The sequence below is a fragment of the Oncorhynchus gorbuscha genome, linkage group LG25, assembly GCF_021184085.1.
Source record: "Oncorhynchus gorbuscha isolate QuinsamMale2020 ecotype Even-year linkage group LG25, OgorEven_v1.0, whole genome shotgun sequence".
Taxonomy (NCBI): domain Eukaryota; kingdom Metazoa; phylum Chordata; class Actinopteri; order Salmoniformes; family Salmonidae; genus Oncorhynchus; species Oncorhynchus gorbuscha.
The window spans coordinates 31,274,947-31,298,648 of NC_060197.1; the positions used below are offsets into that span (position 1 = coordinate 31,274,947).

At 45.1% G+C, this 23,702-nt stretch overlaps 1 protein-coding gene across 1 annotated transcript in view; it reads right to left on the minus strand.

Annotated features, from left to right (window-relative positions):
• Positions 1-3,650: 3,650 nt before the first annotated feature.
• The window catches only part of LOC124013859 (calpain-5-like), a 32,466-nt gene continuing 12,414 nt past the window's right edge, over positions 3,651-23,702 (minus strand). The window contains exons 3-14 of the mRNA XM_046328413.1: positions 23,009-23,140; positions 22,537-22,748; positions 21,958-22,150; positions 21,158-21,360; positions 20,894-20,971; positions 20,487-20,757; positions 20,284-20,415; positions 19,695-19,817; positions 7,354-7,550; positions 7,043-7,157; positions 6,220-6,360; positions 3,651-5,954 (exon numbers count right to left, since the gene is read on the minus strand). Coding sequence (XP_046184369.1) covers positions 5,778-5,954; positions 6,220-6,360; positions 7,043-7,157; positions 7,354-7,550; positions 19,695-19,817; positions 20,284-20,415; positions 20,487-20,757; positions 20,894-20,971; positions 21,158-21,360; positions 21,958-22,150; positions 22,537-22,748; positions 23,009-23,140 — 1,974 coding nt within the window. The 3' untranslated portion in view covers positions 3,651-5,777. The remainder of the gene's footprint in view (positions 5,955-6,219; positions 6,361-7,042; positions 7,158-7,353; positions 7,551-19,694; positions 19,818-20,283; positions 20,416-20,486; positions 20,758-20,893; positions 20,972-21,157; positions 21,361-21,957; positions 22,151-22,536; positions 22,749-23,008; positions 23,141-23,702) is intronic.

The following is a 23,702-nucleotide window of genomic DNA, read 5'->3' on the forward strand; positions in this document are numbered from 1 at the left end:
CTGGGGCCTTTCAGAACAGGTGTATATATATTGAGATCATGTGAAAGATTATGTGACACTTAAATGAAATCCACCTGTGTGCAATCTAACTAATTGTGGGGCTTCTGAAGATGGTTGCACCAGATCTTATTTCGGGCTTCATAGCGAAGGGGCTTTTCTGTTTTACATTTACATTACATTTAAGTCATTTAGCAGACGCTCTTATCCAGAGCGACTTACAAATTGGTGCATTCACCTTATGACATCCAGTGGGACAGTCACTTAACAATAGTGCATCTAAAACTTAGGGGGGGTGGGGTGAGAGGGATTACTTAACCTATCCTAGGTATTCCTTAAAGAGGTGGGGTTTCAGGTGTCTCCGGAAGGTGGTGATTGACTCCGCTGTCCTGGCGTCGTGAGGGAGTTTGTTCCACCATTGGGGGGGGCCAGGCAGCGAACAGTTTTGACTGGGCTGAGCGGGAGCTGTACTTCCTCAGTGGTAGGGAGGCGAGCAGGCCAGAGGTGGATGAACGCAGTGCCCTTGTTTGGGTGTAGGGCCTGATCAGAGCCTGGAGGTACTGAGGTGCCGTTCCCCTCACAGCTCCGTAGGCAAGCACCATGGTCTTGTAGCGGATGCTTCAACTGGAAGCCAGTGGAGAGAACGGAGGAGCGGGGTGACGTGAGAGAACTTGGGAAGGTTGAACACCAGACGGGCTGCGGCGTTCTGGATGAGTTGAAGGGGTTTAATGGCACAGGCAGGGAGCCCAGCCAACAGCGAGTTGCAGTAATCCAGACGGGAGATGACAAGTGCCTGGATTAGGACCTGCGCCGCTTCCTGTGTGAGGCAGGGTCGTACTCTGCGGATGTTGTAGAGCATGAACCTACAGGAACGGGCCACCGCCTTGATGTTAGTTGAGAACGACAGGGTGTTGTCCAGGATCACGCCAAGGTTCTTGGCGCTCTGGGAGGAGGACACAATGGAGTTGTCAACCGTGATGGCGAGATCATGGAACGGGCAGTCCTTCCCGGGAGGAAGAGCAGCTCCGTCTTGCCGAGGTTCAGCTTGAGGTGGTGATCCGTCATCCACACTGATATGTCTGCCAGACATGCAGAGATGCGATTCGCCACCTGGTCATCAGAAGGGGAAAGGAGAAGATTAATTGTGTGTCGTCTGCATAGCAATGATAAGAGAGACCATGTGAGGTTATGACAGAGCCAAGTGACTTGGTGTATAGCGAGAATAGGAGAGGGCCAAGAACAGAGCCCTGGGGACACCAGTGGTGAGAGCGCGTGGTGAGGAGACAGATTCTCGCCACGCCACCTGGTAGGAGCGACCTGTCAGGTAGGACGCAATCCAAGCGTGGGCCGCGCCGGAGATGCCCAACTCGGAGAGGGTGGAGAGGAGGATCTGATGGTTCACAGTATCGAAGGCAGCCGATAGATCTAGAAGGATGAGAGCAGAGGAGAGAGAGTTAGCTTTAGCAGTGCGGAGCGCCTCCGTGATACAGAGGAGAGCAGTCTCAGTTGAATGACTAGTCTTGAAACCTGACTGATTTGGATCAAGAAGGTCATTCAGAGAGAGATAGCGGGAGAGCTGGCCAGGACGGCACGTTCAAGAGTTTTGGAGAGAAAAGAAAGAAGGGATACTGGTCTGTAATTGTTGACATCGGAGGGATCGAGTGTAGGTTTTTTTCAGAAGGGGTGCAACTCTCGCTCTCTTGAAGACGGAAGGGACGTAGCCAACGGTCAGGGATGAGTTGATGAGCGAGGTGAGGTAAGGGAGAAGGTCTCCGGAAATGGTCTGGAGAAGAGAGGAGGGGATAGGGTCAAGCGGGCAGGTTGTTGGGCAGCCGGCCGTCACAAGACGCGAGATTTCATCTGGAGAGAGAGGGGAGAAAGAGGTCAGAGCACAGGGTAGGGCAGTGTGAGCAGAACCAGCGGTGTCGTTTGACTTAGCAAACGAGGATCGGATGTCGTCGACCTTCTTTTCAAAATGGTTGACGAAGTCATCTGCAGAGAGGAGGAGGGGGGAGGGGGCGGAGGATTCAGGAGGGAGGAGAAGGTGGCAAAGAGCTTCCTAGGGTTAGAGGCAGATGCTTGGAATTTAGCGTGGTAGAAAGTGGCTTTAGCAGCAGAGACAGAGGAGGAAAATGTAGAGAGGAGGGAGTGAAAGGATGCCAGGTCCGCAGGGAGGCGAGTTTTCCTCCATTTCCGCTCGGCTGCCCGGAGCCCTGTTCTGTGAGCTCGCAATGAGTCATCGAGCCACGGAGCGGGAGGGAGGACCGAGCCGGCCTGGAGGATAGGGGACATAGAGAGTCAAGGGATGCAGAGAGGGAGGAGAGGAGGGTTGAGGAGGCAGAATCAGGAGATAGGTGGGAGAAGGTTTGAGCGGAGGGAAGAGATGATAGGATGGAAGAGGAGAGAGTAGCGGGGAGAGAGAGCGAAGGTTGGGACGGCGCGATACCATCCGAGTAGGGGCAGTGTGGGAGGTGTTGGATGAGAGCGAGAGGGAAAAGGATACAAGGCAGTGGTCGGAGACTTGGAGGGGAGTTGCAATGAGGTTAGTGGAAGAACAGCATCTAGTAAAGATGAGGTCGGCGTATTGCCTGCCTTGTGAGTAGGGGGGAAGGTGAGAGGGTGAGGTCAAAAGAGGAGAGGAGTGGAAAGAAGGAGGCAGAGAGGAAAGAGTCAAAGGTAGACGTGGGGAGGTTAAAGTCGCCCAGAACTGTGAGAGGTGAGCCGTCCTCAGGAAAGGAGCTTATCAAGGCATCAAGCTCATTGATGAACTCTCCGAGGAACCTGGAGGGCGATAAATGATAAGGATGTTAAGCTTGAAAGGGCTAGTAACTGTGACAGCATGGAATTCAAAGGAGGCGATAGACAGATGGGTAAGGGGAGAAAGAGAGAATGACCACTTGGGAGAGATGAGGATCCCGGTGCCACCACCCCGCTGACCAGACGCTCTCGGGGTGTGCGAGAACACGTGGGCGGACGAAGAGAGAGCAGTAGGAGTAGCAGTGTTGTCTGTGGTGATCCATGTTTCCGTCAGTGCCAAGAAGTCGAGGGACTGGAGGGAGGCATAGGCTGAGATGAACTCTGCCTTGTTGACCGCAGATTGGCAGTTCCAGAGGCTACCGGAGACCTGGAACTCCACGTGGGTCGTGCGCGCTGGGACCACCAGAGTAGGGTGGCCGCGGCCACGCGGTGAGGAGCGTTTGTATGGTCTGTGCAGAGAGGAGAGAACAGGGATAAACAGACACATAGTTGACAGGCTACAGAAGAGGCTACGCTAATGCAAAGGAGATTGGAATGACAAGTGGACTACACGTCTCGAATGTTCAGAAAGTTAAGCTACGTAGCAAGAATCTTATTGACTAAAATGATTAAAATGATACAGTACTGCTGAAGTAGGCCAGCTGGCAGTGGGTGCGTTGTTGACACTACACTAATCAAGTCGTTCCGTTGAGTGTAATAGTTTCTGCAGTGTTGCTATTCGGGGGGCTAGCAGGCTTTAACAACAAGTTATTTTTGTCATTTCACTTCATATTTTCTGTATGTCCATTACATGCAATCCAAATAAAAATATATTTAAATTACAGGTTATAATGCAACAAAATAGGAAAAACACCAAGGGGGATGAATACTTTTGCAAGGCACTGTATACACCCCCTTTATATATCCTACGGTTCTGACTTGGTGAACAGGGAGAATACTGTAAGAACGGCCCATGTTCTGAATTCTGTAACTATACATGTCAAAAGTGCTGAACACATAATTATATTGACTAAATCCATCCTAGCTCGCTCATTAATGTCTAATCGAAATTACAGATTGCCTCCTATCTGCTCGTCATCTCCTTATGCCATAGTTTGTACATCTCATTTGTCAGTAGAAACCACATTTGTTTAAGCAAGTCAGCCATATCAGATATCTATTTTTTAAAGACAGTCAATAAGACTGAATTACATTTGTCACCGTTATAGTGCAATGAATGCATTGTTTAGTGTAGTGTTGTGTAGTGGCTTTGTTGGCATGCATCAACAACAAAACATTTGGGGAGTTTGCTTCACCAAGATTGACATGCTAAAATCACCACTGGTATTCAGGAAAGTCAGAGGGAGAAAGAGAGCCATGACACAAACATTCCATAGGATGCTATATTATGGTCCTTGTCATCAACAGATCTGCGTTCAAATACTATTTGAAATCATTCACTGTATCTGTAATTGATTTAGGTTGCCTGTTGAAATGGAACCAATAGAAAAGTCTCAAAAGTGCAAATCCCTCATTCCTTGCACTCCAGGCTCAAAGTATTGGAAAGATTTCAACCCAGGTTTTGTCATCAACGGCCTATAGAAATGTAATGTATAAAGATGCCCCAATTCTCTACTCACAACAGATAAAATATTTTTAAAGTTCTATACAATATGTTTCTCTCTTTTGTACTCCTTCTAATCAACACTTGGTCTCAAGTGCTTTGCATTTGGAGTAATTAAGTTGATCATACCACAGATAGAACAATGAGACAGATATTTCACCAGATGTATAAATGTGAAGCATCTGATTGGCGTTTCCACTCTACCAAATACCAAATATGGTGATGCGAGGAAGCCCAGTTTGCTCCCATTTGAAAAGACAGTCTCCAGTCTATCTTGGTTAATTATAAAAGTCTTTGATAATACTGTGTACAATATTATTTTTTTAGCATTCAAGTCAATATTTTTTTTACAATTAATATTTTTGTCCACACCCACTTTAGCAATGTCCCTTCCCAGTTTTGACCGTTCTGCCTTCCCTGACCCCGAGCCTTTCTGCCGTTCTATACCTTGCCCCACCTCACTGAATTATTGACCCCTGCCTGCCCTGACCCTGAGTCCTCCTGCCATTCTGGACCTTTTGTACCCTCTGGATTATTGACCCCTGCCTGCCTTGACCCTGCCTGCCTGCTCTATACCTTGCCCCACCTCACTGAATTATTGACCCCTGCCTGCCCTGACCCTGAGTCCTCCTGCCGTTCTGGGCCTTTTGTACCCTCGCTTGATTACTGACCTCTGCCTGCCATTGACCTGTCGTTTGCCTGCCCCTGGACTAGAAATAAATGTTTGTTTCATCGACACTGTCTGCATCTGGGTCATACCTGAAACCTGATAGTTGATTGTGAATACGGCTAGAAGAGACAGGTTAGGGTATACTCTTGTTCACATTAATTCAAAAAACAAAATCCCACGTTGAAATATGTATCTTTTTCAAATAAATATTTGAAAATATAGCATACCATATTAAGGTGAAATAAAACATCTATATAATGATCAGTTTGTAGTGAAAAATGACATTTTAATTGATCAAAATGTTTTTCCTAAATTTATGCACCTTTAAAAAAAGAGTAGACCTACATATATTATGTATATTCCTTAGATAACCTTGGCAGCTGGTAATCAATGTATTTTTACAGTTTAAATGTTGTTGTTTTTTGGATAATATTGTACTCTTACATGGTCTAGCCAGCAGAGATGTAACGTTAGGGGATATTTTTATGATTTTATGATCTCCTCTGCACTAGTAGTGAACAACAAACAGATCACTGTGCTTTTCTGTTCCTTAACGCAGTAGTTCCGAGTTCTCATAACATTTCATTCAAAGAGGTATTTGTCTTTGTAATTCATGGAAGCCGAAGACAAATGTCTATTTTCCTTCAAAGCTATTGAATTGGATCCATCCTCATTCAAATCCGCTGCTTCATCCAGAAAAGCAGTGATTGCCATGGTTGTATAGTGGGTGGGACAAGCCACAGCTGTCTGTCACAAGTCTGTCAGGCATTTGCTGGATAAGGTTTCCACATAGATGCATCCCTGGTATCCTGAATGTGATTGGCCGCCCTGCAGGTCAATCCCCTGGCTCCGCTCTTTCTCGCTGTCGCCGGTCTGGAGTCGAGCCCCTCCTAATAGAGTGTCCCAAAGTAGACCACGGCTCCACAGCTAAACACACACACACACACACACACACACACACACACACACACACACACACACACACACACACACACACACACACACACACACACACACACACACACACACACACACACACACAACTAAACACACACACACACACACACACACATTCGCCCTCAGTGGTATTCGCCCTCAATACTATTTTCTCTCAAAACTATTTGCCCTCAGTACTACTAGCCCTCGGTACTGTGTCATCCTTGTGAGCTGTGTGTGTGTGTGTGTTTCTAACCTTAATGCTGATGTGTGCATCTGGGTATCTCCTGTAGAAAATGGCCCTCATATTGAACTCTGGATTTCCATCCTCCTTGAACACTCGTGTTCTTATGGTGTCGTCTTCACAACAGATCACAGCATACACATCTGGTGCTACACAACACAGATCCAGACACCATACATAGACAATTACTCTTGTGTTGTCAGACTTCGTCTCATATTCTTTGGAAAGATTGATATCGAGGTGTGTATACAATGAGACTTGATGTGGTCAGATACTGGTATGAGCCACAATTCTGTGGGATGGTAATGTATGTTATGGTAATGTATGTCATACTAATGTTCGTAGCGACAATGTATGCCACAATTGTTGTTGTTGAGATAATGTATGGCATAATAAATAAATAAAGTTATAATAATTTGTCAACAATGTTTACTGTGATAATGTATGTTATGATAATGTTTAGCATGATAATGTATGTTATGATAATACATGTCATAATAATCTGTTTCGATAATATATGTCACAATAATTTATGGTATGATAATGTATGTTTATAATAATATGTCACAATAGTGTATTTTATGATCATTTATGTTTAATGTACTGTATGTTATGATCATGATTAGCATGATAATGTATGTTATGATAATGTTTAGCATGATAATGTATGTTATGATAATACAGTTCATAATAATCTGTTTCGATAATATATGTCACAATAATCTATGTTATTAAGATAATGTATGTTTATAATAATATATGTCACAATAATGTATTTTATGATAATGTATGTTGTGATAACGTTAATAATGCCCCAGTGAGGTAACACTACCTGTCTGTTGGGCTGGCTGAGTCCGCAAGCTCGGCGCAGGTGGACGGTGGTCACGACACTGGACTGGGGGAGACAACACTGCCACACTGACAGAGCAGGCAACTCCTGTCTCAACTCACTAATATATATATATATAGGGAGAGAGAATAAAAGTAGTAAAGAGGAAGAATGATAGACAGTAATATTATCAATCATTATATAGTGCTGACATGCTAAATGCACAGGGAATCTCACACACACACTTGACATTACACCTTCTTTCCTAACATATGTTCCATTCCTTCATTCTTAACATTCACACCATTCCCCCTGACCTGAGTCTGAGGTGTGAATGTGAGAAGAGGCGTAGCAGAAAGCGTCCGGTGGCCCTAGGTTGAAAGGTGGTGGGGAGGAGGGCGTAGCGGCCGGGGACCAGGGTCACTCGCAGGGCAACGCTACGGGAGTCCATGTACACAGAGCTTGCAGCCTGCTCCACCACACGCTGCACACGGCTTAGACGGTTCACCTCCACCTGTTAACAATGGAGGAGGGTGAATTAATATGCGGGTAAACACACAGTAAATATGACATACGCACACACACATGTAGTTTATAAACTTTGTATCCATTGAACATGCCATACAAATAAAGGCATTTTAACTACATGAAGAGTACCTTGGTCCTCCTTTCTTTTTGATGACCAATTTACCCCTTTTACCAAAGAGCCCCTTCTGTCTACCAAAATCTACTATTGTGTACCTTAGTAGCGCTTCCCTTCTTTCTTTTGATTGGAGTTTTGCATATCTTTTACATTAGCTGCTAACGTGGCTATCATAAAGAACTACAAACGCCATGATGATCTGGACGAGACTGCCGAATCGAGGCAAAGGTAATAATCTCTGGATTAACTATCTAATGTTAGCTACGTGTACAGTACCAGTCAAACGTTTCGACACCTACTCATTCAAGGGTTTTTCTTTATTTGTACTATTTTCTTCATTGTAGAATAATAGGGAAGACATCAAAACTGTGAAATAACACATGGAATCATGTAATAACCAAAAAAGTGTTCCATTAAAATATGTTTTATATTTAAGATTCTTCAAAGCAGCCACCATTTTCCTTGATGACAGCTTTGCACACTCTTGGCATTCTCTCAACCAGCTTTCTGAGGTAGTCACCTGGAATGCAAGAGTGTGCAAATATAACCTATTTTAAAAACCTCTCATGAAGTTGGTTTTGTAGCATGAACTGGAAATTTGATATTTGTTACTGATGTTATGATTGCCAGTTTGTTTAATATCTGCAAAGTAGTTCAAACACTGTCAGTTACACTTTAAACTTTAGGTCACTGGTTACTTTGTGTACTAAACATGAAATGCATTTTGCAATGGGAAGTAATCGTTGTACATTTCGATTGGGAAATGCTTAATGCTTAATGCTTTTCCAGTATTAGTAGCCATATTGTAAGTTCAACATTTGCAAAACACCCAGTTTTCATAAATAACTCTCTCTCATAACTCTCCATATTTTTGACCAAAAGGAAAAGGCTTGCTGTCGCACAAGGTCAGCAGCAACATTTAGCGACAGATTGAGTTTATAGAGGTTCTTCAGGTTACCGTCCACCATTATACCCAAATATGTAAAGCCATAGGCGACCATCTAAATGGAAACTTGTGCTTGATGGTATGGTGGTCAAAGACAGACAACGGTAAGATTTCGCTTTTACCAAAATTGATCTTATATCCAGAGAAAGAACTATAACACTGTAGTAGGATCTGCAAGTGATAGAGGGATTGTTCTGGGTTCGTTAGAAATAAGATAAGGTCGTCCGCAAAGAGTGATAACTTGTGGCTATGGGGGCCCACCTCAAAGCCATGTATGTCAGGACACGTTCTAATAGCCTCAGTCAACAGTTCGATGGTGTCATGACGTTGGCCTGGGGGTTAGGTTTATGACAGTCATAAATACCTCTTCCCCCTTTTCCCTCTCTCTACCCTACTAAGGTTACTTTTGCAAAACCCTTCGTTAACATAGAGATTTGGGGAACATCAGAAGGTGGGGGGAAATTAACTATATTCTGGTAATGCGACCAATTGAACATATGCGGTGGTACTTAATGAATATGATGTCAGTTCGGTTTTTATCTGAGACATTCTCAATGATAAGATGATATAAACTCTACAGTGGAAAGTCTACACATCAGAGTTATCGGATTCACATGGAATTGTTGTTCAATTTAAATGTTTGAATATGAAATTATTTGTGATGGGATGAAATGTGATTTTAACTACTAAAATGAGAGATTTGGATTTTCATAAAATAGGGCTGCTCAATCAGTGGCCCGCCCTGTGAAGGGACATGGGCTATAAAACTTTTCAAACACGCCCTCCTCTCCCTTCCTATATAAGCCCTTGACGACAATATCACTTTCTGTTTCCTGAGGATGTAGGACGACGGTCCGATGTCAGAATGGTTCAGATAAGAACTACAGAATGAAGCCAACATCAGTGGGAGCTTTGGTTGCGAATGGTATGAACTTTGAACTATTATTCACTACAGAAGTGATACCTCCTAGCCGTTGAGTTAGCAACTGCAGCTGCAAACGTAGGTTAGGAAGGAACAGACAGAGTATCCCGTCTACCACACAACGGCGTTAATACAATGTATTCAATTTACCAGCAGAGACATTCTTCAAAGGAGACAGGACTCGGCTGGGCAACACGGCCTTCCATCCACCACCAACCTACCGAAGCACAGCTCAGAGTAAATGTTTATTGCATTTCCCTTTTCCAAATGGGTGGTAATTTAGAATGCATGAGATACTGTATTTATGATAGCACAGCTTCTCCCTTTGTTCCTCAGTCTTCTCACTCTTTCACTCAAACCCAGCCCTTTTCCTTTGTGTAACAAGCTGTCATATCTGTTCCGCCCGCTAGGGATGTTTTGCTTTATGACGTAATTTGTAATCAAGTTTGATTTAATTATGTGTATGTTTAATTCTGTGTGATTAGTTAGGTATTTAGTAAATAAATGATTAAACCCAATTTTGTATTGCTGATTCAGATTGTTAGCCAGGGTTCGTGCAGATAACCAAGAATTTACAACTTTCAGATGAGACTGAATTAAGATGACGATTGATATTGACTGCTATTGATGTAAAATATTACTAGGTCTTTAAGAGTTTATTCGGAAGATAACAGCTCTACAAATATTATTTTGTGGTGCCCGACTCTCTAGTTAATTACATTTTCATGATTAGCTCAATCAGGTGATATTAATTACGGAGAAATTATTTTATAGAATAGCATGTCACATCACTTAATCCGGCATAGCCAAAGACACGACAATGGCGAGGGCAAAGAGGTGGGGATAATTAGGCAACATTGTCTATTCCCCCTATAGAGAGGGAAAGAGGAGGAAGTAATCCCATTGGTAGCAATCTTAGCTATAGAAGATTTGTAGAGTGATTTTATCAAACTTAAAAACACGGTACCTAAACCAAACTTTTCCAAGACGCGAAAGAGGTATGGCCATTCAAGCCTTTTCAGCGTCGAGGGAGACTGTGACACTAGGTATTTTGTTTTTGTTAGCAAGGTGAATTATATCAAAGAACCTTCTGAGATTATGGGAGGTCAATCTATTAATTATGAAGCCAGTCTGATCCGGGTTGACCAACAGGGGAAGACATGACTCCACTCTCTTAGATAGCATCTTGGTGACCAGTTTACAATCTGTGTTCAGGAGAGAGATTGGTCTATAGGAGGCGCACTTTAGCGGGTTTTTCTCTTTCTTGTGAATTACAGTTATCACTGCTTGAGAGAAAGACTCTGGAGAGCAGTTGTCTTCCCTGGCTTTTTTAAGTACCTCCATAAGGTAGGGGACCAACAGCTCCCTAAATTCTTTATAGAACTCTGGATGGAAGCCATCCTCCCCAGGTGATTTATTAGAAGGTAAGGATTTAATTAATTGCCTCCAACAATTCAGGAACTGAGAACTGTTCACTCAGGCGCTCTCTGTCTTCCTCTGACAGGCATGGGAGGTTGAGGAGAGAAAGGAGTTGATCTCTGATAGATCATCGCTTGATTGGGAAGTGTAGAGGTCTTAGTGTTATTTCTTAAAAGTATCATTAATTTCAGTAGGGTCGAAAGATATCTCATGAGTAAGAGTTTCTATAGCATTAATTGCCCTTTACTTTCCTCTGCATTCAGTTGCCATGCCAATACTTTGTGTGCTTTCTCTCCAAGCTCGTAGTAACGCTGATTTGATTTAGTGATGGCCCTCTCAGCCTGATATGTGTTCAGAGTATTATATTTCAGTTTTTTATTTATCAAAAGCCTGTATAGATATTTAGTTGGGCCTCTTTGGTAGGTCTTCTCTAGCTCAGAGATTTCAGATTCAAGGGCATTCAGTTCCGCACCGTGTTTTCTCTTCAACCCTTTAGTATAGCAAATGATCTGTCCCCTCACATAGGCTTTGTATGCCCCTACACCAAAAACCTGCCCGAGGGATCAGAGATGGTGTTGTTGACGCAGAAGGGGGTGTGTCTACTTTTGCAGTAAAATTGCAGTTCCTCTTGCTTTGGAGCTAAAAGAGGACGCAAAAAAAATTTGTCCTACCCATTCCCTCTTCAATTCCTTGTGTTCACTGGCTGTAAGATGTGTTTCCTGTAAAAACACAATGTCAGCCTTAATTTCTTAAGGTATGTATAGACTCTTTTCCTCTTAATCGGGCTGTTAAGACCTTTTACGTTGAATGTGACATATTTTAGTGGATTAAGCATAGGTTGGGTTTAAAATATATAACCAAATGGAAATCTCTTATATGTAATCTCTTATATATATATTCAACTTTACTTTGAACACTGAAGTGACCTATGTGTCTCTTTAGGAAGGAAAAAACAATAAACATAGAAAGAAAAAAAACAGAAACCCCACCAGGGGTTGTCAGACTAAAACCACAATCCCAACAATCAAACATGAATACACTTGTAGAGATACGTTGTTGCTCGCTATCTATCTTGCTCTTACTAGCTAAACTTTGGCCTGAACTAAAACCTGCGAGCTCTCTAAGTTGAAAACAAACGTTGTGAATAGACGTTTATGGCAGAATATCTACTGCCCACAGTAGGGCTGCATGAGTCTTTTTCAGGAGCGGAGAAACATAAATGGGGGGGAAAGCAGTGGGCCTAAGCCCACTAATTTGCTTCGCATAGTGGATATTGACTAAACTAAAATATACTCTCCTGTAAATGTAATAGGACTCACCCTGGGAAAAAATGGTTAGTTGAAAATGTACAAATCAATTATAGTGACCGGATAGCGGGGTAAATGGATCCAAATTCCAAGAAGAGATCAGCAGTTCAGTCCCAGGACAGCATGGAAAATAAAAAACAAACAAACTGTATCCCCCAGAGAGACCATCCTGATTCAGACCCGGTTCAGTTCTTTGAGAAAAGTGAACACGTCTCCCGGTGTGTTGAAGAGATGGCTTCGGCCTTTGTACTGAAAATTCATCTGCGCAGGGTGGATGAGGTAGCCGGTGAGGTTCTTCTCCTTCAGTGCTTTGGCGGCAGGTCTGAACTGCTTACGACGTCTGGCGAGATCCGCGCTCATATCCGGTAAATGGCTGACCCTCTTGCCATCGATGGTGATATAGCCTTTGGCTCTTGTGAGTTGCAGTATCTTCTCTCTGTCCTGGAAACGGAGGAACCTGATCAGGCCAGCTCGTGAGGGCTCATCTGGCCCGGGGTTTCGGGGGCGGATGTTCTGTGGGCGCATTCGATTTCCAATGGCTTGGTGAAGTTGATTATGCCTAGGACCTCCGGGATCCAATGAGTGAAGAAACAGACCGGGTCATGGCCCTTGCTGTCCTCTTTCAATCCCACCACACAGATATTGCTATGTCTGCTCTGGTTCTCCATCTGGTCTACCTTGTTTGTCAGGTAGGCATGGTCCTTCTGCAGTTGTATCAGAACCTGGTCATGTCGAGTAATGGTATCTTCAACTGTGCTAATGCACAACTCAATCTCATTTCTTGCCAATTTTCAGAGAAAGACCTTTGTTACCATCCTAATTTCCCGGAGGAGAGTAGCAAGCCTGTCAGCAGGCTCGCAAGAGGCCGAGAGCAACAGTCTGGAACTGTCGTCTGAGTTATGAGGGCTAATGCTAATCTTGCTAGCTGTAGTGTTATTTTGGGAATAAACTACGTTTAGGTCGTCCTTCTTGCCTCTCGGCCGGAGGTCCAAGGTTCTTTGGGAAGGTAAGTACTTGACAATTTATCAGCCGATGTTAGAATATTGTTTCAACGTTGTTATTTAGGTAATAATGGAATAACTTTGAAGAGCTCGGTTTGTCAACGTCTGCTCAGCTCCGCGGCATCACGTGCTCCTCGATTTGGTACTGTTTGACACGTATGAAACAGAACTATTGGCCAACGTTTCTAGACGTTGTCAGGAGGTTTCAAAATGAATGTTTCAAAATAAATGTATTTGAAACCTATTCCAACATAGCCAATATGTTGGGATTTGAAACTGTTTGACACGTACGAGAAGGAACTCCTGGCCAACGTTTATGAACATTTTCAGTAGGTTTCAAAATAAACATTTATAAATTAATGTATTTGAAACTTATTCCAACGTTTGCCACGTACGCACTTCGTGGGTACAGCCATGTTTGTTTACTTCACCACTATCCCATAATGCTAGGTAACTTTCTTCTTCTATGATGTTACTTGTCAAAATTGACACATCTGTCTCCAGAGAAAAGAGAATCTGTCAAGACTCCCACCGAGGGTGGCTCCCCTGCCTGTTCGGGTGGCGCTCGGCGGTGGTCGTCGCCGGTCTACTAGCTGCCACCGATCCCCTTTTCCTTTTCTGTTTGTTATGTTTTATTGGTTGCACCTGTCTCTTATTTTTGTTTTGTTTCAGGACTATTTTAGCCTGTTAGGCCCGCCTGTTATTGTGCGGGCTTGTTTTCTGTTAGTCGAGGTTGTTGCGTGTAGTGTTCCTGTCTGTTTGTGCCCTGTGTTGGGTTGGACCATTTTTGATTATTCGCCTGTTGTTTTGGCCGTTTAATTTGGAGGCCGTAATAAAGTCCGGTGTCCGCATTATCCTCTACTCTCTGCTTGACTCCGCACCCACCACTCCAGGCTTTGTGACAGAGTCGCCGATAAACAGAAAGAGATCGGTGTGCCCAAATGGTCTGAGAGAGCACGAGTTAACTGTGCCCCTCAAATAAATGTTATTGGTCCAGTGAGGAGTTTTAACACTCAGGTTACCTTGTTTCAGACGACAGCACCTGAAATAATGGAGAGAGACGGAAGCCCAAGAGACAGAAGCCCAGGAGAGAGAAGGAGCACAAGCACAGATTTGACCTGAATGCTTTTTGACTAAAGAGGACATTTTGTAACTCCAGCGATTTGATTAAATGTGTCCACTGGTAAAAAGAAAGGGAAATAGTAATAAAATAGTAAAGTAGTACTTTACTAAAAGTAGTAAAATACACCTATTACCAACGTTTGGCTGTTCATTCAAGTTTAAAAGATAACTAATTGTCAATGTTGTAAATGACACTAATGCCGATGTTTACCAAACGTTGATGACACCTATGACAAATGTTTACAAAATATATTCTGTCCCCCTACACACCAAAACTGAACGTTTATCTGAATGCATTCAGAATGTTTAGACAACCAATCCAACACCAAAAAAAACCCTTTATGAAACCAATGTTTTCTACCTGGGATACGACTTATCAATTATGCAGTACAATTAGAGAAATCATGCACAAAGTAGTCTACACAATCGCAAAGCACGTGAAATATATTCACATGCCCGCCGCACACATAGCCTAGATCCAGGGGAATATCATCTACAGGCAGAAATAGTTTGCAGTTCTCAACTGGTTTTGGCATGTAGTAGCTCACAAAGAATGACATCGATAGCTGGTAGGGTAGGAAAGACATTTCAACTTATGATATCTACCATTGGGTATACAAACCAGGTATTGAAAAAGTTTCATCCGATCTCTTGGTTAGTAGACTATTTGTAATGATGTGCTGTTAGCAATTGTCATGATGTGCTGTTAGCATCAGGGGCGTAGACATGGATGGGCTCCAATCAGATGTGGTTTAACCACTGTTGTGGACTTAGACCATCAAATGTTGTCTTTGTTCTATCCAAAGAAAATGTAATTTTGAGAGTGAAAATCTAAAAAAGATATAGGACAACTGTAACGGCGTTCGTCTGTTGAATGAAGAGAGTCGGACCGAAGCGCAGCGTGTAGGTTACTCATGAATTTAATGAAAGATATGACGGTACATGAAATAACTGAAATACGAAAACAACAAGCGAAACGTGAAACTAATTACAGCCTATCTGGTGAAAACTACACAAAGACAGGAACAAACACCCACAAAATACAAAGCGAAACTCAGGCTGCCTAAATACGGTTCCCAATCAGAGACAACGATAAGCACCTGACTCCAATTGAGAATCGCCTCAGGCAGCCAAGCCTAACAACACCCCTAAACAGCCGCGATCCCAAATATACAAACCCCAATACGAAACACAACATATAAACCCATGTCACACCCTGGCCTACCCAAACGTATAACAAAAACACAAAATACAATGACCAAGGCGTGACAGAACCCCGCCCCCCCCCCCCTAAGGTGCGGACATCCGGCCGCACCTCAAGAGCACAGGGAGGGTCCGGGTGGGTGTCTGTCCATGGTGGCGGTTCTGGCTCGGGATGTGGACCCCACTCCATTAATGTCCTATTTCCTCCCCTTCGCGTCCTGGGATAATCCACTTTCTCCGCCGACCATGGCCTAATAGTCCTCACCCAGATCCCCACATAACAGAGGAGCAGCTCGTGACAGAGGGGCAGCTCAGGACAGAGGGGCAGCTCGGGACAGAGGGGCAGCTCGGGACAGAGGGGCAGCTCGGGAAAGAGGGGCAGCTCAGGACAGAGGGGCATCTCAGGACAGAGGGGCATCTCAGGACAGAGGGGCATCTCAGGACAGAGGGGCATCTCAGGACAGAGGGGCAGCTCGGGACGGAGGGTCATCTCAGGACAGAGGGGCATCTCAGGACAGAGGGGCATCTCAGGACAGAGGGGCAGCCCGGGACAGAGGGGCAGCCCGGGACTGAGGGGCAGCTCGGGACAGAAGCAGCCCGGTACTGAGGGGAAGCCCGGTACTGAGGGGAAGCCCGGTACTGAGGGGAAGCCCGGTACTGAGAGGAAGCCCAGTACTGAGAGGAAGCCCAGTACTGAGAGGAAGCCCAGTCATGAGAGGAAGCTCAGGCAGGTAGTAGGCTCCGGTAAATCCTGGCTGGCTGGTGGAACTGGATGATTCAGGTTGTCTGGCCGATCTAGAAGATCTTGGCAGACTGGCACTTCTGGCGGATCTTGGCAGACTGGCACTTCTGGCGGATCCTGGCAGACTGGCGACGCTGGGCAGACTGGCGGCGCTGGGCAGACTGGCGGCGCTGGGCAGACTGGTGGCACTGGGCAGACTGGCGGCGCTGGCGGCGCTGGGCAGACTGGCGGCGCTGGGCAGACTGGGAGCACTGGGCAGACTGGGAGCACTGGCGGCGCTGGACAGACAGGAGACTCCGGCAGTGCAGGAGAGGAGAAAGGCTCTGGCTGCGCTAAACAGGCCGGAGACTCCGGCAGCGCAGGAGAGGAGAAAAGCGCTGGCTGCGCTGAACAGGCGAGGCGCACTGGAGGCCTGGTGCGTGGTGCTGGAACTGGTGGTACTGGATCGAGGACATGCACAGGAAGCCTGGTGCGGGGAGCGGCTACCGGAGGACTGGTGTGTGGAGGTGGCACAGGATGGGCTAGACCGTGAAGGCGTACTGGAGATCTTGAGAGCAGTGTAGGCACAGGACGTGCAAGGCTAGGGATGTGCACAGGAGGCCTGGTGCGTGAGGCTGGCACCAACTTCACCAGCTGACTAACACGCACCTCAGGTTGAGTATAGAGCGCTAACTCAGGTGCTATCAAATCCCCGACACGATCCGTCGGACGAATATTATATCTATAGCACCAAGCTAGCAACTCCCTCATTATTCTCCACTCCACTTTCCCCAAATACGGTTCCCAATCAGAGACAACGATAAGCACCTGACTCCAATTGAGAATCGCCTCAGGCAGCCAAGCCTAACAACACCCCTAATCAGCCGCGATCCCAAATATACAAACCCCAATACGAAACACAACATATAAACCCATGTCACACCCTGGCCTACCCAAACATATAACAAAAACACAAAATACAATGACCAAGGCGTGACAACAACTCATTGAAAAACATAGGAAAACATTTTTAAAAAATCACACGAGCTGCCTTTCTTACGCTGGGCAGGCCTTTGGGAACTTTTGTCAAAATTAGAGTATACTCACTTCTCCAGGCACCACTACACCACTGCATAGGGCCGATGCAAAGACAGGAGTCACACACAGCATGATGTTAAAAGATAAGCAGTCCATAAACACGGACATACGAAGCCAGTAAATCCCAATGATAAGAATACAAAAGCACAATCATTAAGCATTTATCAATCGAAATGTACAACTATTACTTCCCATTGCAAAATACATTTCATGTTTAGCACACAAAGTAACCAGTGACCTAAAGTTTAAAGTGTAACTGACAGCGTTTTAACTACTTTGCAGATATTAAACAAACTGACAATCGTAACATCAGTAACAAATATCAAATTCTGTCATGTTTTGTCATAGATTGTCATGTCTTGTCCCTGTGCTTCCTCTTCTATTCGTTTCCCTCTGCTGGTCTTATTAGGTTCTTTCCCTCTCTCTATCCCTGTCTCTCTCTCTCTCTCTATCGTTCCGTTCCTGCTCCCAGCTGTTCCTCATTCTCCTAACTACCTCGTTTACTCTTTCACACCTGTCCCCTATTTTGCCCTCTGATTAAGTCCCTATTTCTCTCTCTGTTTCCGCTTCTGTCCTTGTCGGATCCTTGTTTGCTGTACTGTGTTCTTGTTCCGTCCTGTCGCGTTTTTGCCTTCATCAGATGCTGCGTGTGAGCAGGTGTCTCTATCAGCTACGGCCTGCGCCTACCCGTAGCGACCTGCAGTCTGTGGCCGCTTCTCCTGTTATTCCCCTCTACAGACTAGAGGATTTCTGTTATTCCCCGTTTGGACATTTCCTGTTAAGAATTCAGGATTAGTCGTTTTCTGTTTGGACTGGAGTAAACTTTGTTTCTGTTAAGTCGCTTTTGGGTCCTCATTCACCTGCACAACAAATTCCCAGTTTATGCTACAAAACCAACTTCATAAGAGGTTTTAAAAATAGGTTATATTTGACTCAACCTTCCATGACGTACACTAAGGCATTGTTGGCAGAAAAGATGGATGCAGTTCAATGAATGATTAATACAATTCACCAATACATTTCTTGATAGTCCAAAAAATATTGCTATCAGGTTGTAAACCACAGCTGGCCTGGTACATTGTTTGCTGCCTCTATTCGGGATGCACTGTTTCAGTTGCAATGACAACATTTTCTGGACAATAACAGACGAATGTAACCAAGGCTGGGAATGCTAAAAACACGGAGCCTAGCTAGCTAGCCAGCTGCTAGGAGGATGTCATGTCATGGAGTGACTGATTTGAGTGACTGATTTGTACCCCTCATTTCTTTTTTCAGTGGCTATACACAGCTAGAGATGCAAGTGTCATTTGGTTAGCCAGCAAGAACTTGACCTGTTATCCAGTTAACATATGTCTGGCGTTCGCAAATTCACTCTGGCTATCTACTCCAATTTCAGAGCACTCTCGTCTGAGTGTGCCATAGTGCAGAACAACTGAGGAATTTACAAATGAGCAACACAAACTGAAAGTGTCAGTAAACGTAGGCAAAAAAAGTAATACTTAGTCAAGAACGCTCTAGTTGACATGCAAACATCCTAGTTCAGTTCTAAGTGAATGATGGCAGGCCCGTGTGGCAAATGGATTGTTACAGAGAATCAGACAAATTATGTTACCCTTTGCCTATTGGCTACTTAGCTTATTCAAGCCTATCTCAAATTACGACACTGCCCCAGTGACTTGCTTTTCAAAGATGTCTAGAAATGCAGAGGTTTTGTGCTCTTGTATGAAGCAATCAGGCTCCATTGCTGACTACAAAGGATCTATAACTGGGCTAATAACTCAGTACCCAGCAAAGGATATGAACAAATGTACAAATGTGCACACGTTGCAACATGTAGTTCTCGCTTTGATCTAAAAACAAGCGCATCTACTCAGGACTGCTCATGCTATAAAAATAGTCCAGTTCAATGTGAATGGCACACATCCATATATGGCAATGGTCTATTTGCATATAGGCCTACAGAAGCTGTGATTGGTTATGGCACACCGGCCTGTGTAGAGTACGAGCCTGAGTCGTGCCTGTCAATGCAATAGAATCCTATTCTGATGCGTTGTGCCTACAACAAAATCTCTTCCATAATATTTTTCTATATTAAATCTTGCGCAGTTTGTTTTGTTTCGGTATGTTGCATTGATTCGATCACAATTCCCACAGTAAAGGGAAATATTGATAGTGTTACCTAACAGGGAAGTTCAATCTCGTGCTTCTCTGCGCAGGCTAATATTTCTTCTGCATGGCACGCTTCCAGCTTAGAGGGAACATTGCCTGTGACTCACCCTCAGCACCTCAAAGCCGATGGGCAGATTCGCTCCTCCTCCATCCTTCCTCTTTATCCTCCGGTCCTCCTGCTGCAGACAGATCAACACCTCATCCTCCTTTCCCTGCACCTCAAACATGAACTGTAGTGGGAGAGGTGGGATAAGAGATAGAAGGGGGGGGGGCAGAAGGGAGGCAGAGCGTCCCTAGAATAGCAGTAACACTAATATAGCTTAGTGTCAGTTGTTTCCCAACTGCACCCCTCTGAATAGGCTTTCCCAGGTCTATTTCTACACACTTAAGATTGCAGCAGTTGCCAAAATAGTACATGTTGAGTCCTTACAGTTATATCAACACAAATTATTTACATGCTTGAGGTATAAGCATACTATATAATGAGATACTATACTATCATACTGAGTGTAGTTCTCTGAACATAAATAATATGTTTATCACTACCGTCAGAATGTAACTACTGGTCATTGCCAAACAGACTCTGAGTGGACTGAACCTTGCCCTGGAAACATTTAACCAGTTGCTATGGGCATAAACCTAGCTATAGTGTAGGCTCACCTGGTTGTTGTGTAGAAATATATAGGGTAAACTCACCTGGGGGTTGTGTAGAAAGGTGTCTTTGTGGTTGATGCATCCTCCACACCTACTCCTCTTATCCATGTGTTTATCCCACCGTCCATCCACCTCTCTCTCCTTCTTCACACTCTCCTCCTTCCTCTTTGTCTTCTTCTCCCCCCCCTTCTTCGCTACAGCCACCTTCTCTCTCCCTCCACCGCCTCCTCCTTCTCCTCCTCCACCTCTCCGTCTTTCCCCAATCTTGCCTCCTTCCTGTCCCCTCGCGGAGTCTGGTTCACCTCCCCAGGCTTGGCTGTGTTCTTCCCGAAGTTGGATGCCTGGCGGCCGGGGAGGAGGGTGGCGGGGGTTGCCCCGGTAGTGTTGGGGGCTGGGACCCACTCCCCATGGCAGCGAACCTCTCTCCAGTGGGTGTTGGGCCACAGCAGGGCTCGTTCTACCAGACGACACACCACCACATCTGTGAAGTAGCGGCAGAAGTCCTCAAACTCCATCCTGAGGGAAGGGGAGGTGAAAAGGTATCTTTTTAGTTTTTCAACAGGAATTGTAGTGTATTTGTAGTGACTTGTTTAATGATTTGAGCATTGTTTTCTGTCAAGAGAGTGATGCTTATTTTACTATATGTCTTTACCAGAACTCTCCCACATCTCTGACAATGAGGCCCATCTTCTCCCTCTCACCACGACCAACCTGCTTCCACTGCTGAGACCTGAAGGGGGTGCAAAGGAGCTCTATGTCAATGGACCAAATAGACAAAACCTTGTTTCTAGTCCGTTCCTGATTTTTGACATTACCCAAAAGGGACAACCCTATATACAACCCTAAGGGCCTATAGCTCTTTGTTGAATGTACCGTATCCTGATAGACTAGAACAGCAGTAACCGTTCGCCCTCACCCCTGACTCCAGGGCCCGGTAAAGTCGGCTGTACCCCAGGGGTTCCTCATGCGCACCATGCCGAGACGGGATGTCCCGCTACAACGGCCAGTCAGCAGTGACCGCTTCCCCAGACGCACCTTGCTCACCGCGGTGATACCGTAGGCATGGCCCCGCACCAGACCACAGTCTAGCACCGACTCTACTCTCTCTCCCTCCGCTGGCTGTAGAGAGAGTGAGAGAGAGACTCAATACAGATATGCTAATACCAATACACACCACAGGCACTCGATGAAGGAAACCCTGATGTGTATAATTGGAATCTTGCAGTATGCTACAACTACACAATGAACAATACAGATTATTAATCAATAGAGGTATGTGTCTGGAGTGAAAGGACAGAAAGAGGTGTGACAGGATAGATAGCATTCAGTGCCATTCTAACGCATTCTGTCCTACAGTAAATGTAAGCGTTAGCATTGTTAATGCTGGACTGTGCCCAACACAGCCACTATGTAGCCACCTGTCTCTCTATAACCCACTACTGTACAGTAGGTAGAGGTGATCTCTCTGGTAGGACAACATTCATAGAAGCTCTCTGGCCCAATCCCAAACCATTCATTACCACCCTGAATACACACGTTCATATCACATCTAGGGCAGGTTGGCACAAGCCTAGATTTTGAGGCCTCAGTACTAATTCACTGATCTAAGGTCAATTGAAAATCTTCCCCACACGTGGCTACTGTTACGCTGTGGAGAGAAGGGTAAGCTGATCCTAGGACTGTGGTTATGCAGGGAAAAGTGTATTGGTCACTGACCCGTATAGAGCAGGTGATGAGGGCTTTGCATCCGTGGGCCTTGGCCAGGGTCTGGAACAGCGCCCTCCTCTGGTCGGGGTGCAGGGTGAGGGCCTCCCTGTCCAGGCATAGGGGCTCCGACACCCCCCCTGTGAAGTCTATGAGGGCCTCCGCCGTGTTACCGCCTTCTAATGCCTCATAGCAGCCATTCAACCTGGGGAAGAGGGGAGGAAAGGGTTGGAAGACTGAAGAAATGTTAAATGGGTGAGGATAAGGAAAGAATGTTGACTAGCTACTGGTTTATTTTGTCAAGTGTGGCCACTGTGGTGTATACTGTGTGGTGTACAATGTGGTGAATACTGTGTGGTGGATATTGTGTAGTGTAAACTGTGTGGTGTACACTGTGTGGAGGATACTGTGTAGTGTATACTGTGTAGTGTATACTGTGTGGTGGATACTGTATTCATTATATCTAAAATTACTCTGTGCAATTGGGACAATACATGAATACTGATTGAGTGATTAACAAGCCTCCTCCTAGCCAACCTGAAATCTAATCTCTCAGCTGTGTCTTGGCTTTAGTACAGTGTAAATTCTCACTTGGCGTAGGCCTTCTCCAGCAGGCTGCTCCAGAACTCCCGTGGCGTGGCTGAGCGGCAGAAGAGCAGCGTTCCGTCCTCGCTGACCGGAAGGAGGTCGTCCACCACCACGTCTGTCCAGCGGCCAAGCCGCCAGAAGCGGAAGTGGAAGATTCCGGCGTACAGGTCCGGACGCTTGGGTTTCCACTCCTGTTCCACGTGATCAGGAATCACCTGGTGGTTTAGACCAATCAAATTGAACACAGGTTTTGGGGTACTTGAATGTGTTAGTACAGAGGCGGCCAGCTTCCTGGTCGTTCAGAGCTACGGAGTGTGCAGGCTTTTATTCCAGCCCAGCACTAACATGTCTGATTCAGCTATAAGAAACATATTGTTAAGACTTCTTCAGTAAAATGAATATGAAATCAGTGACCCGGAAGTAAATCACTGAATGTGACCTATAGGGATTTGGCCTCTGCCCTTTGACCCCTCACCTTCTTCCACAGCGATGGCTCCGAGGCCAGACAGGAAGTGGCTGCCACCATCCAGCAGTTACCTAAGCTGCCTTGGTGCTGGTCCCATGTGCTGATCCTGTCCACAAAGAGACGAGGGTCCTTACACAGTTCCTGAGAGAGAGAGAGAGAGAGAGAGAGAGAGAGAGAGAGAGAGAGAGAGAGAGAGAGAGAGAGAGAGAGAGAGAGACACAATAACATGTTAACATAAGCATACTCCAAAATCAGCAGTAAATTGGGTGCAACATACAGTAGAGTACAGTACAGTAAGCCTATTCAATCTAGTTTATCTTGACATGGTGTCAGAGTTTTTGTCAGGACAAGTGTCAATCCAGTCTATGCTCATAATCCTAAACCTTACCTTAAACCAAAAACCTAACCTTAACCCTAAACACAGCTCCTAACCCTAACCCGAAACCTAACCCTAGGTCCTATCCCTAACACTTAACGTAATTCTAACCCTAACACTAATTCTAACCTTAACCCTAAACACCCTAGAAATAGCATTTGACCTTGTGGTGACTAACAAAATGTCCCCAGTTGGTCAAATTTTTGTTTGTTTCCAAATCTTGTGGGGACTTCCAGTCAATAGTTAAACACTATCACACACACACACAAACACAAACACACTACTACACACACAGGTCACAACCTGTAAACATGTAACTCTAGAAAA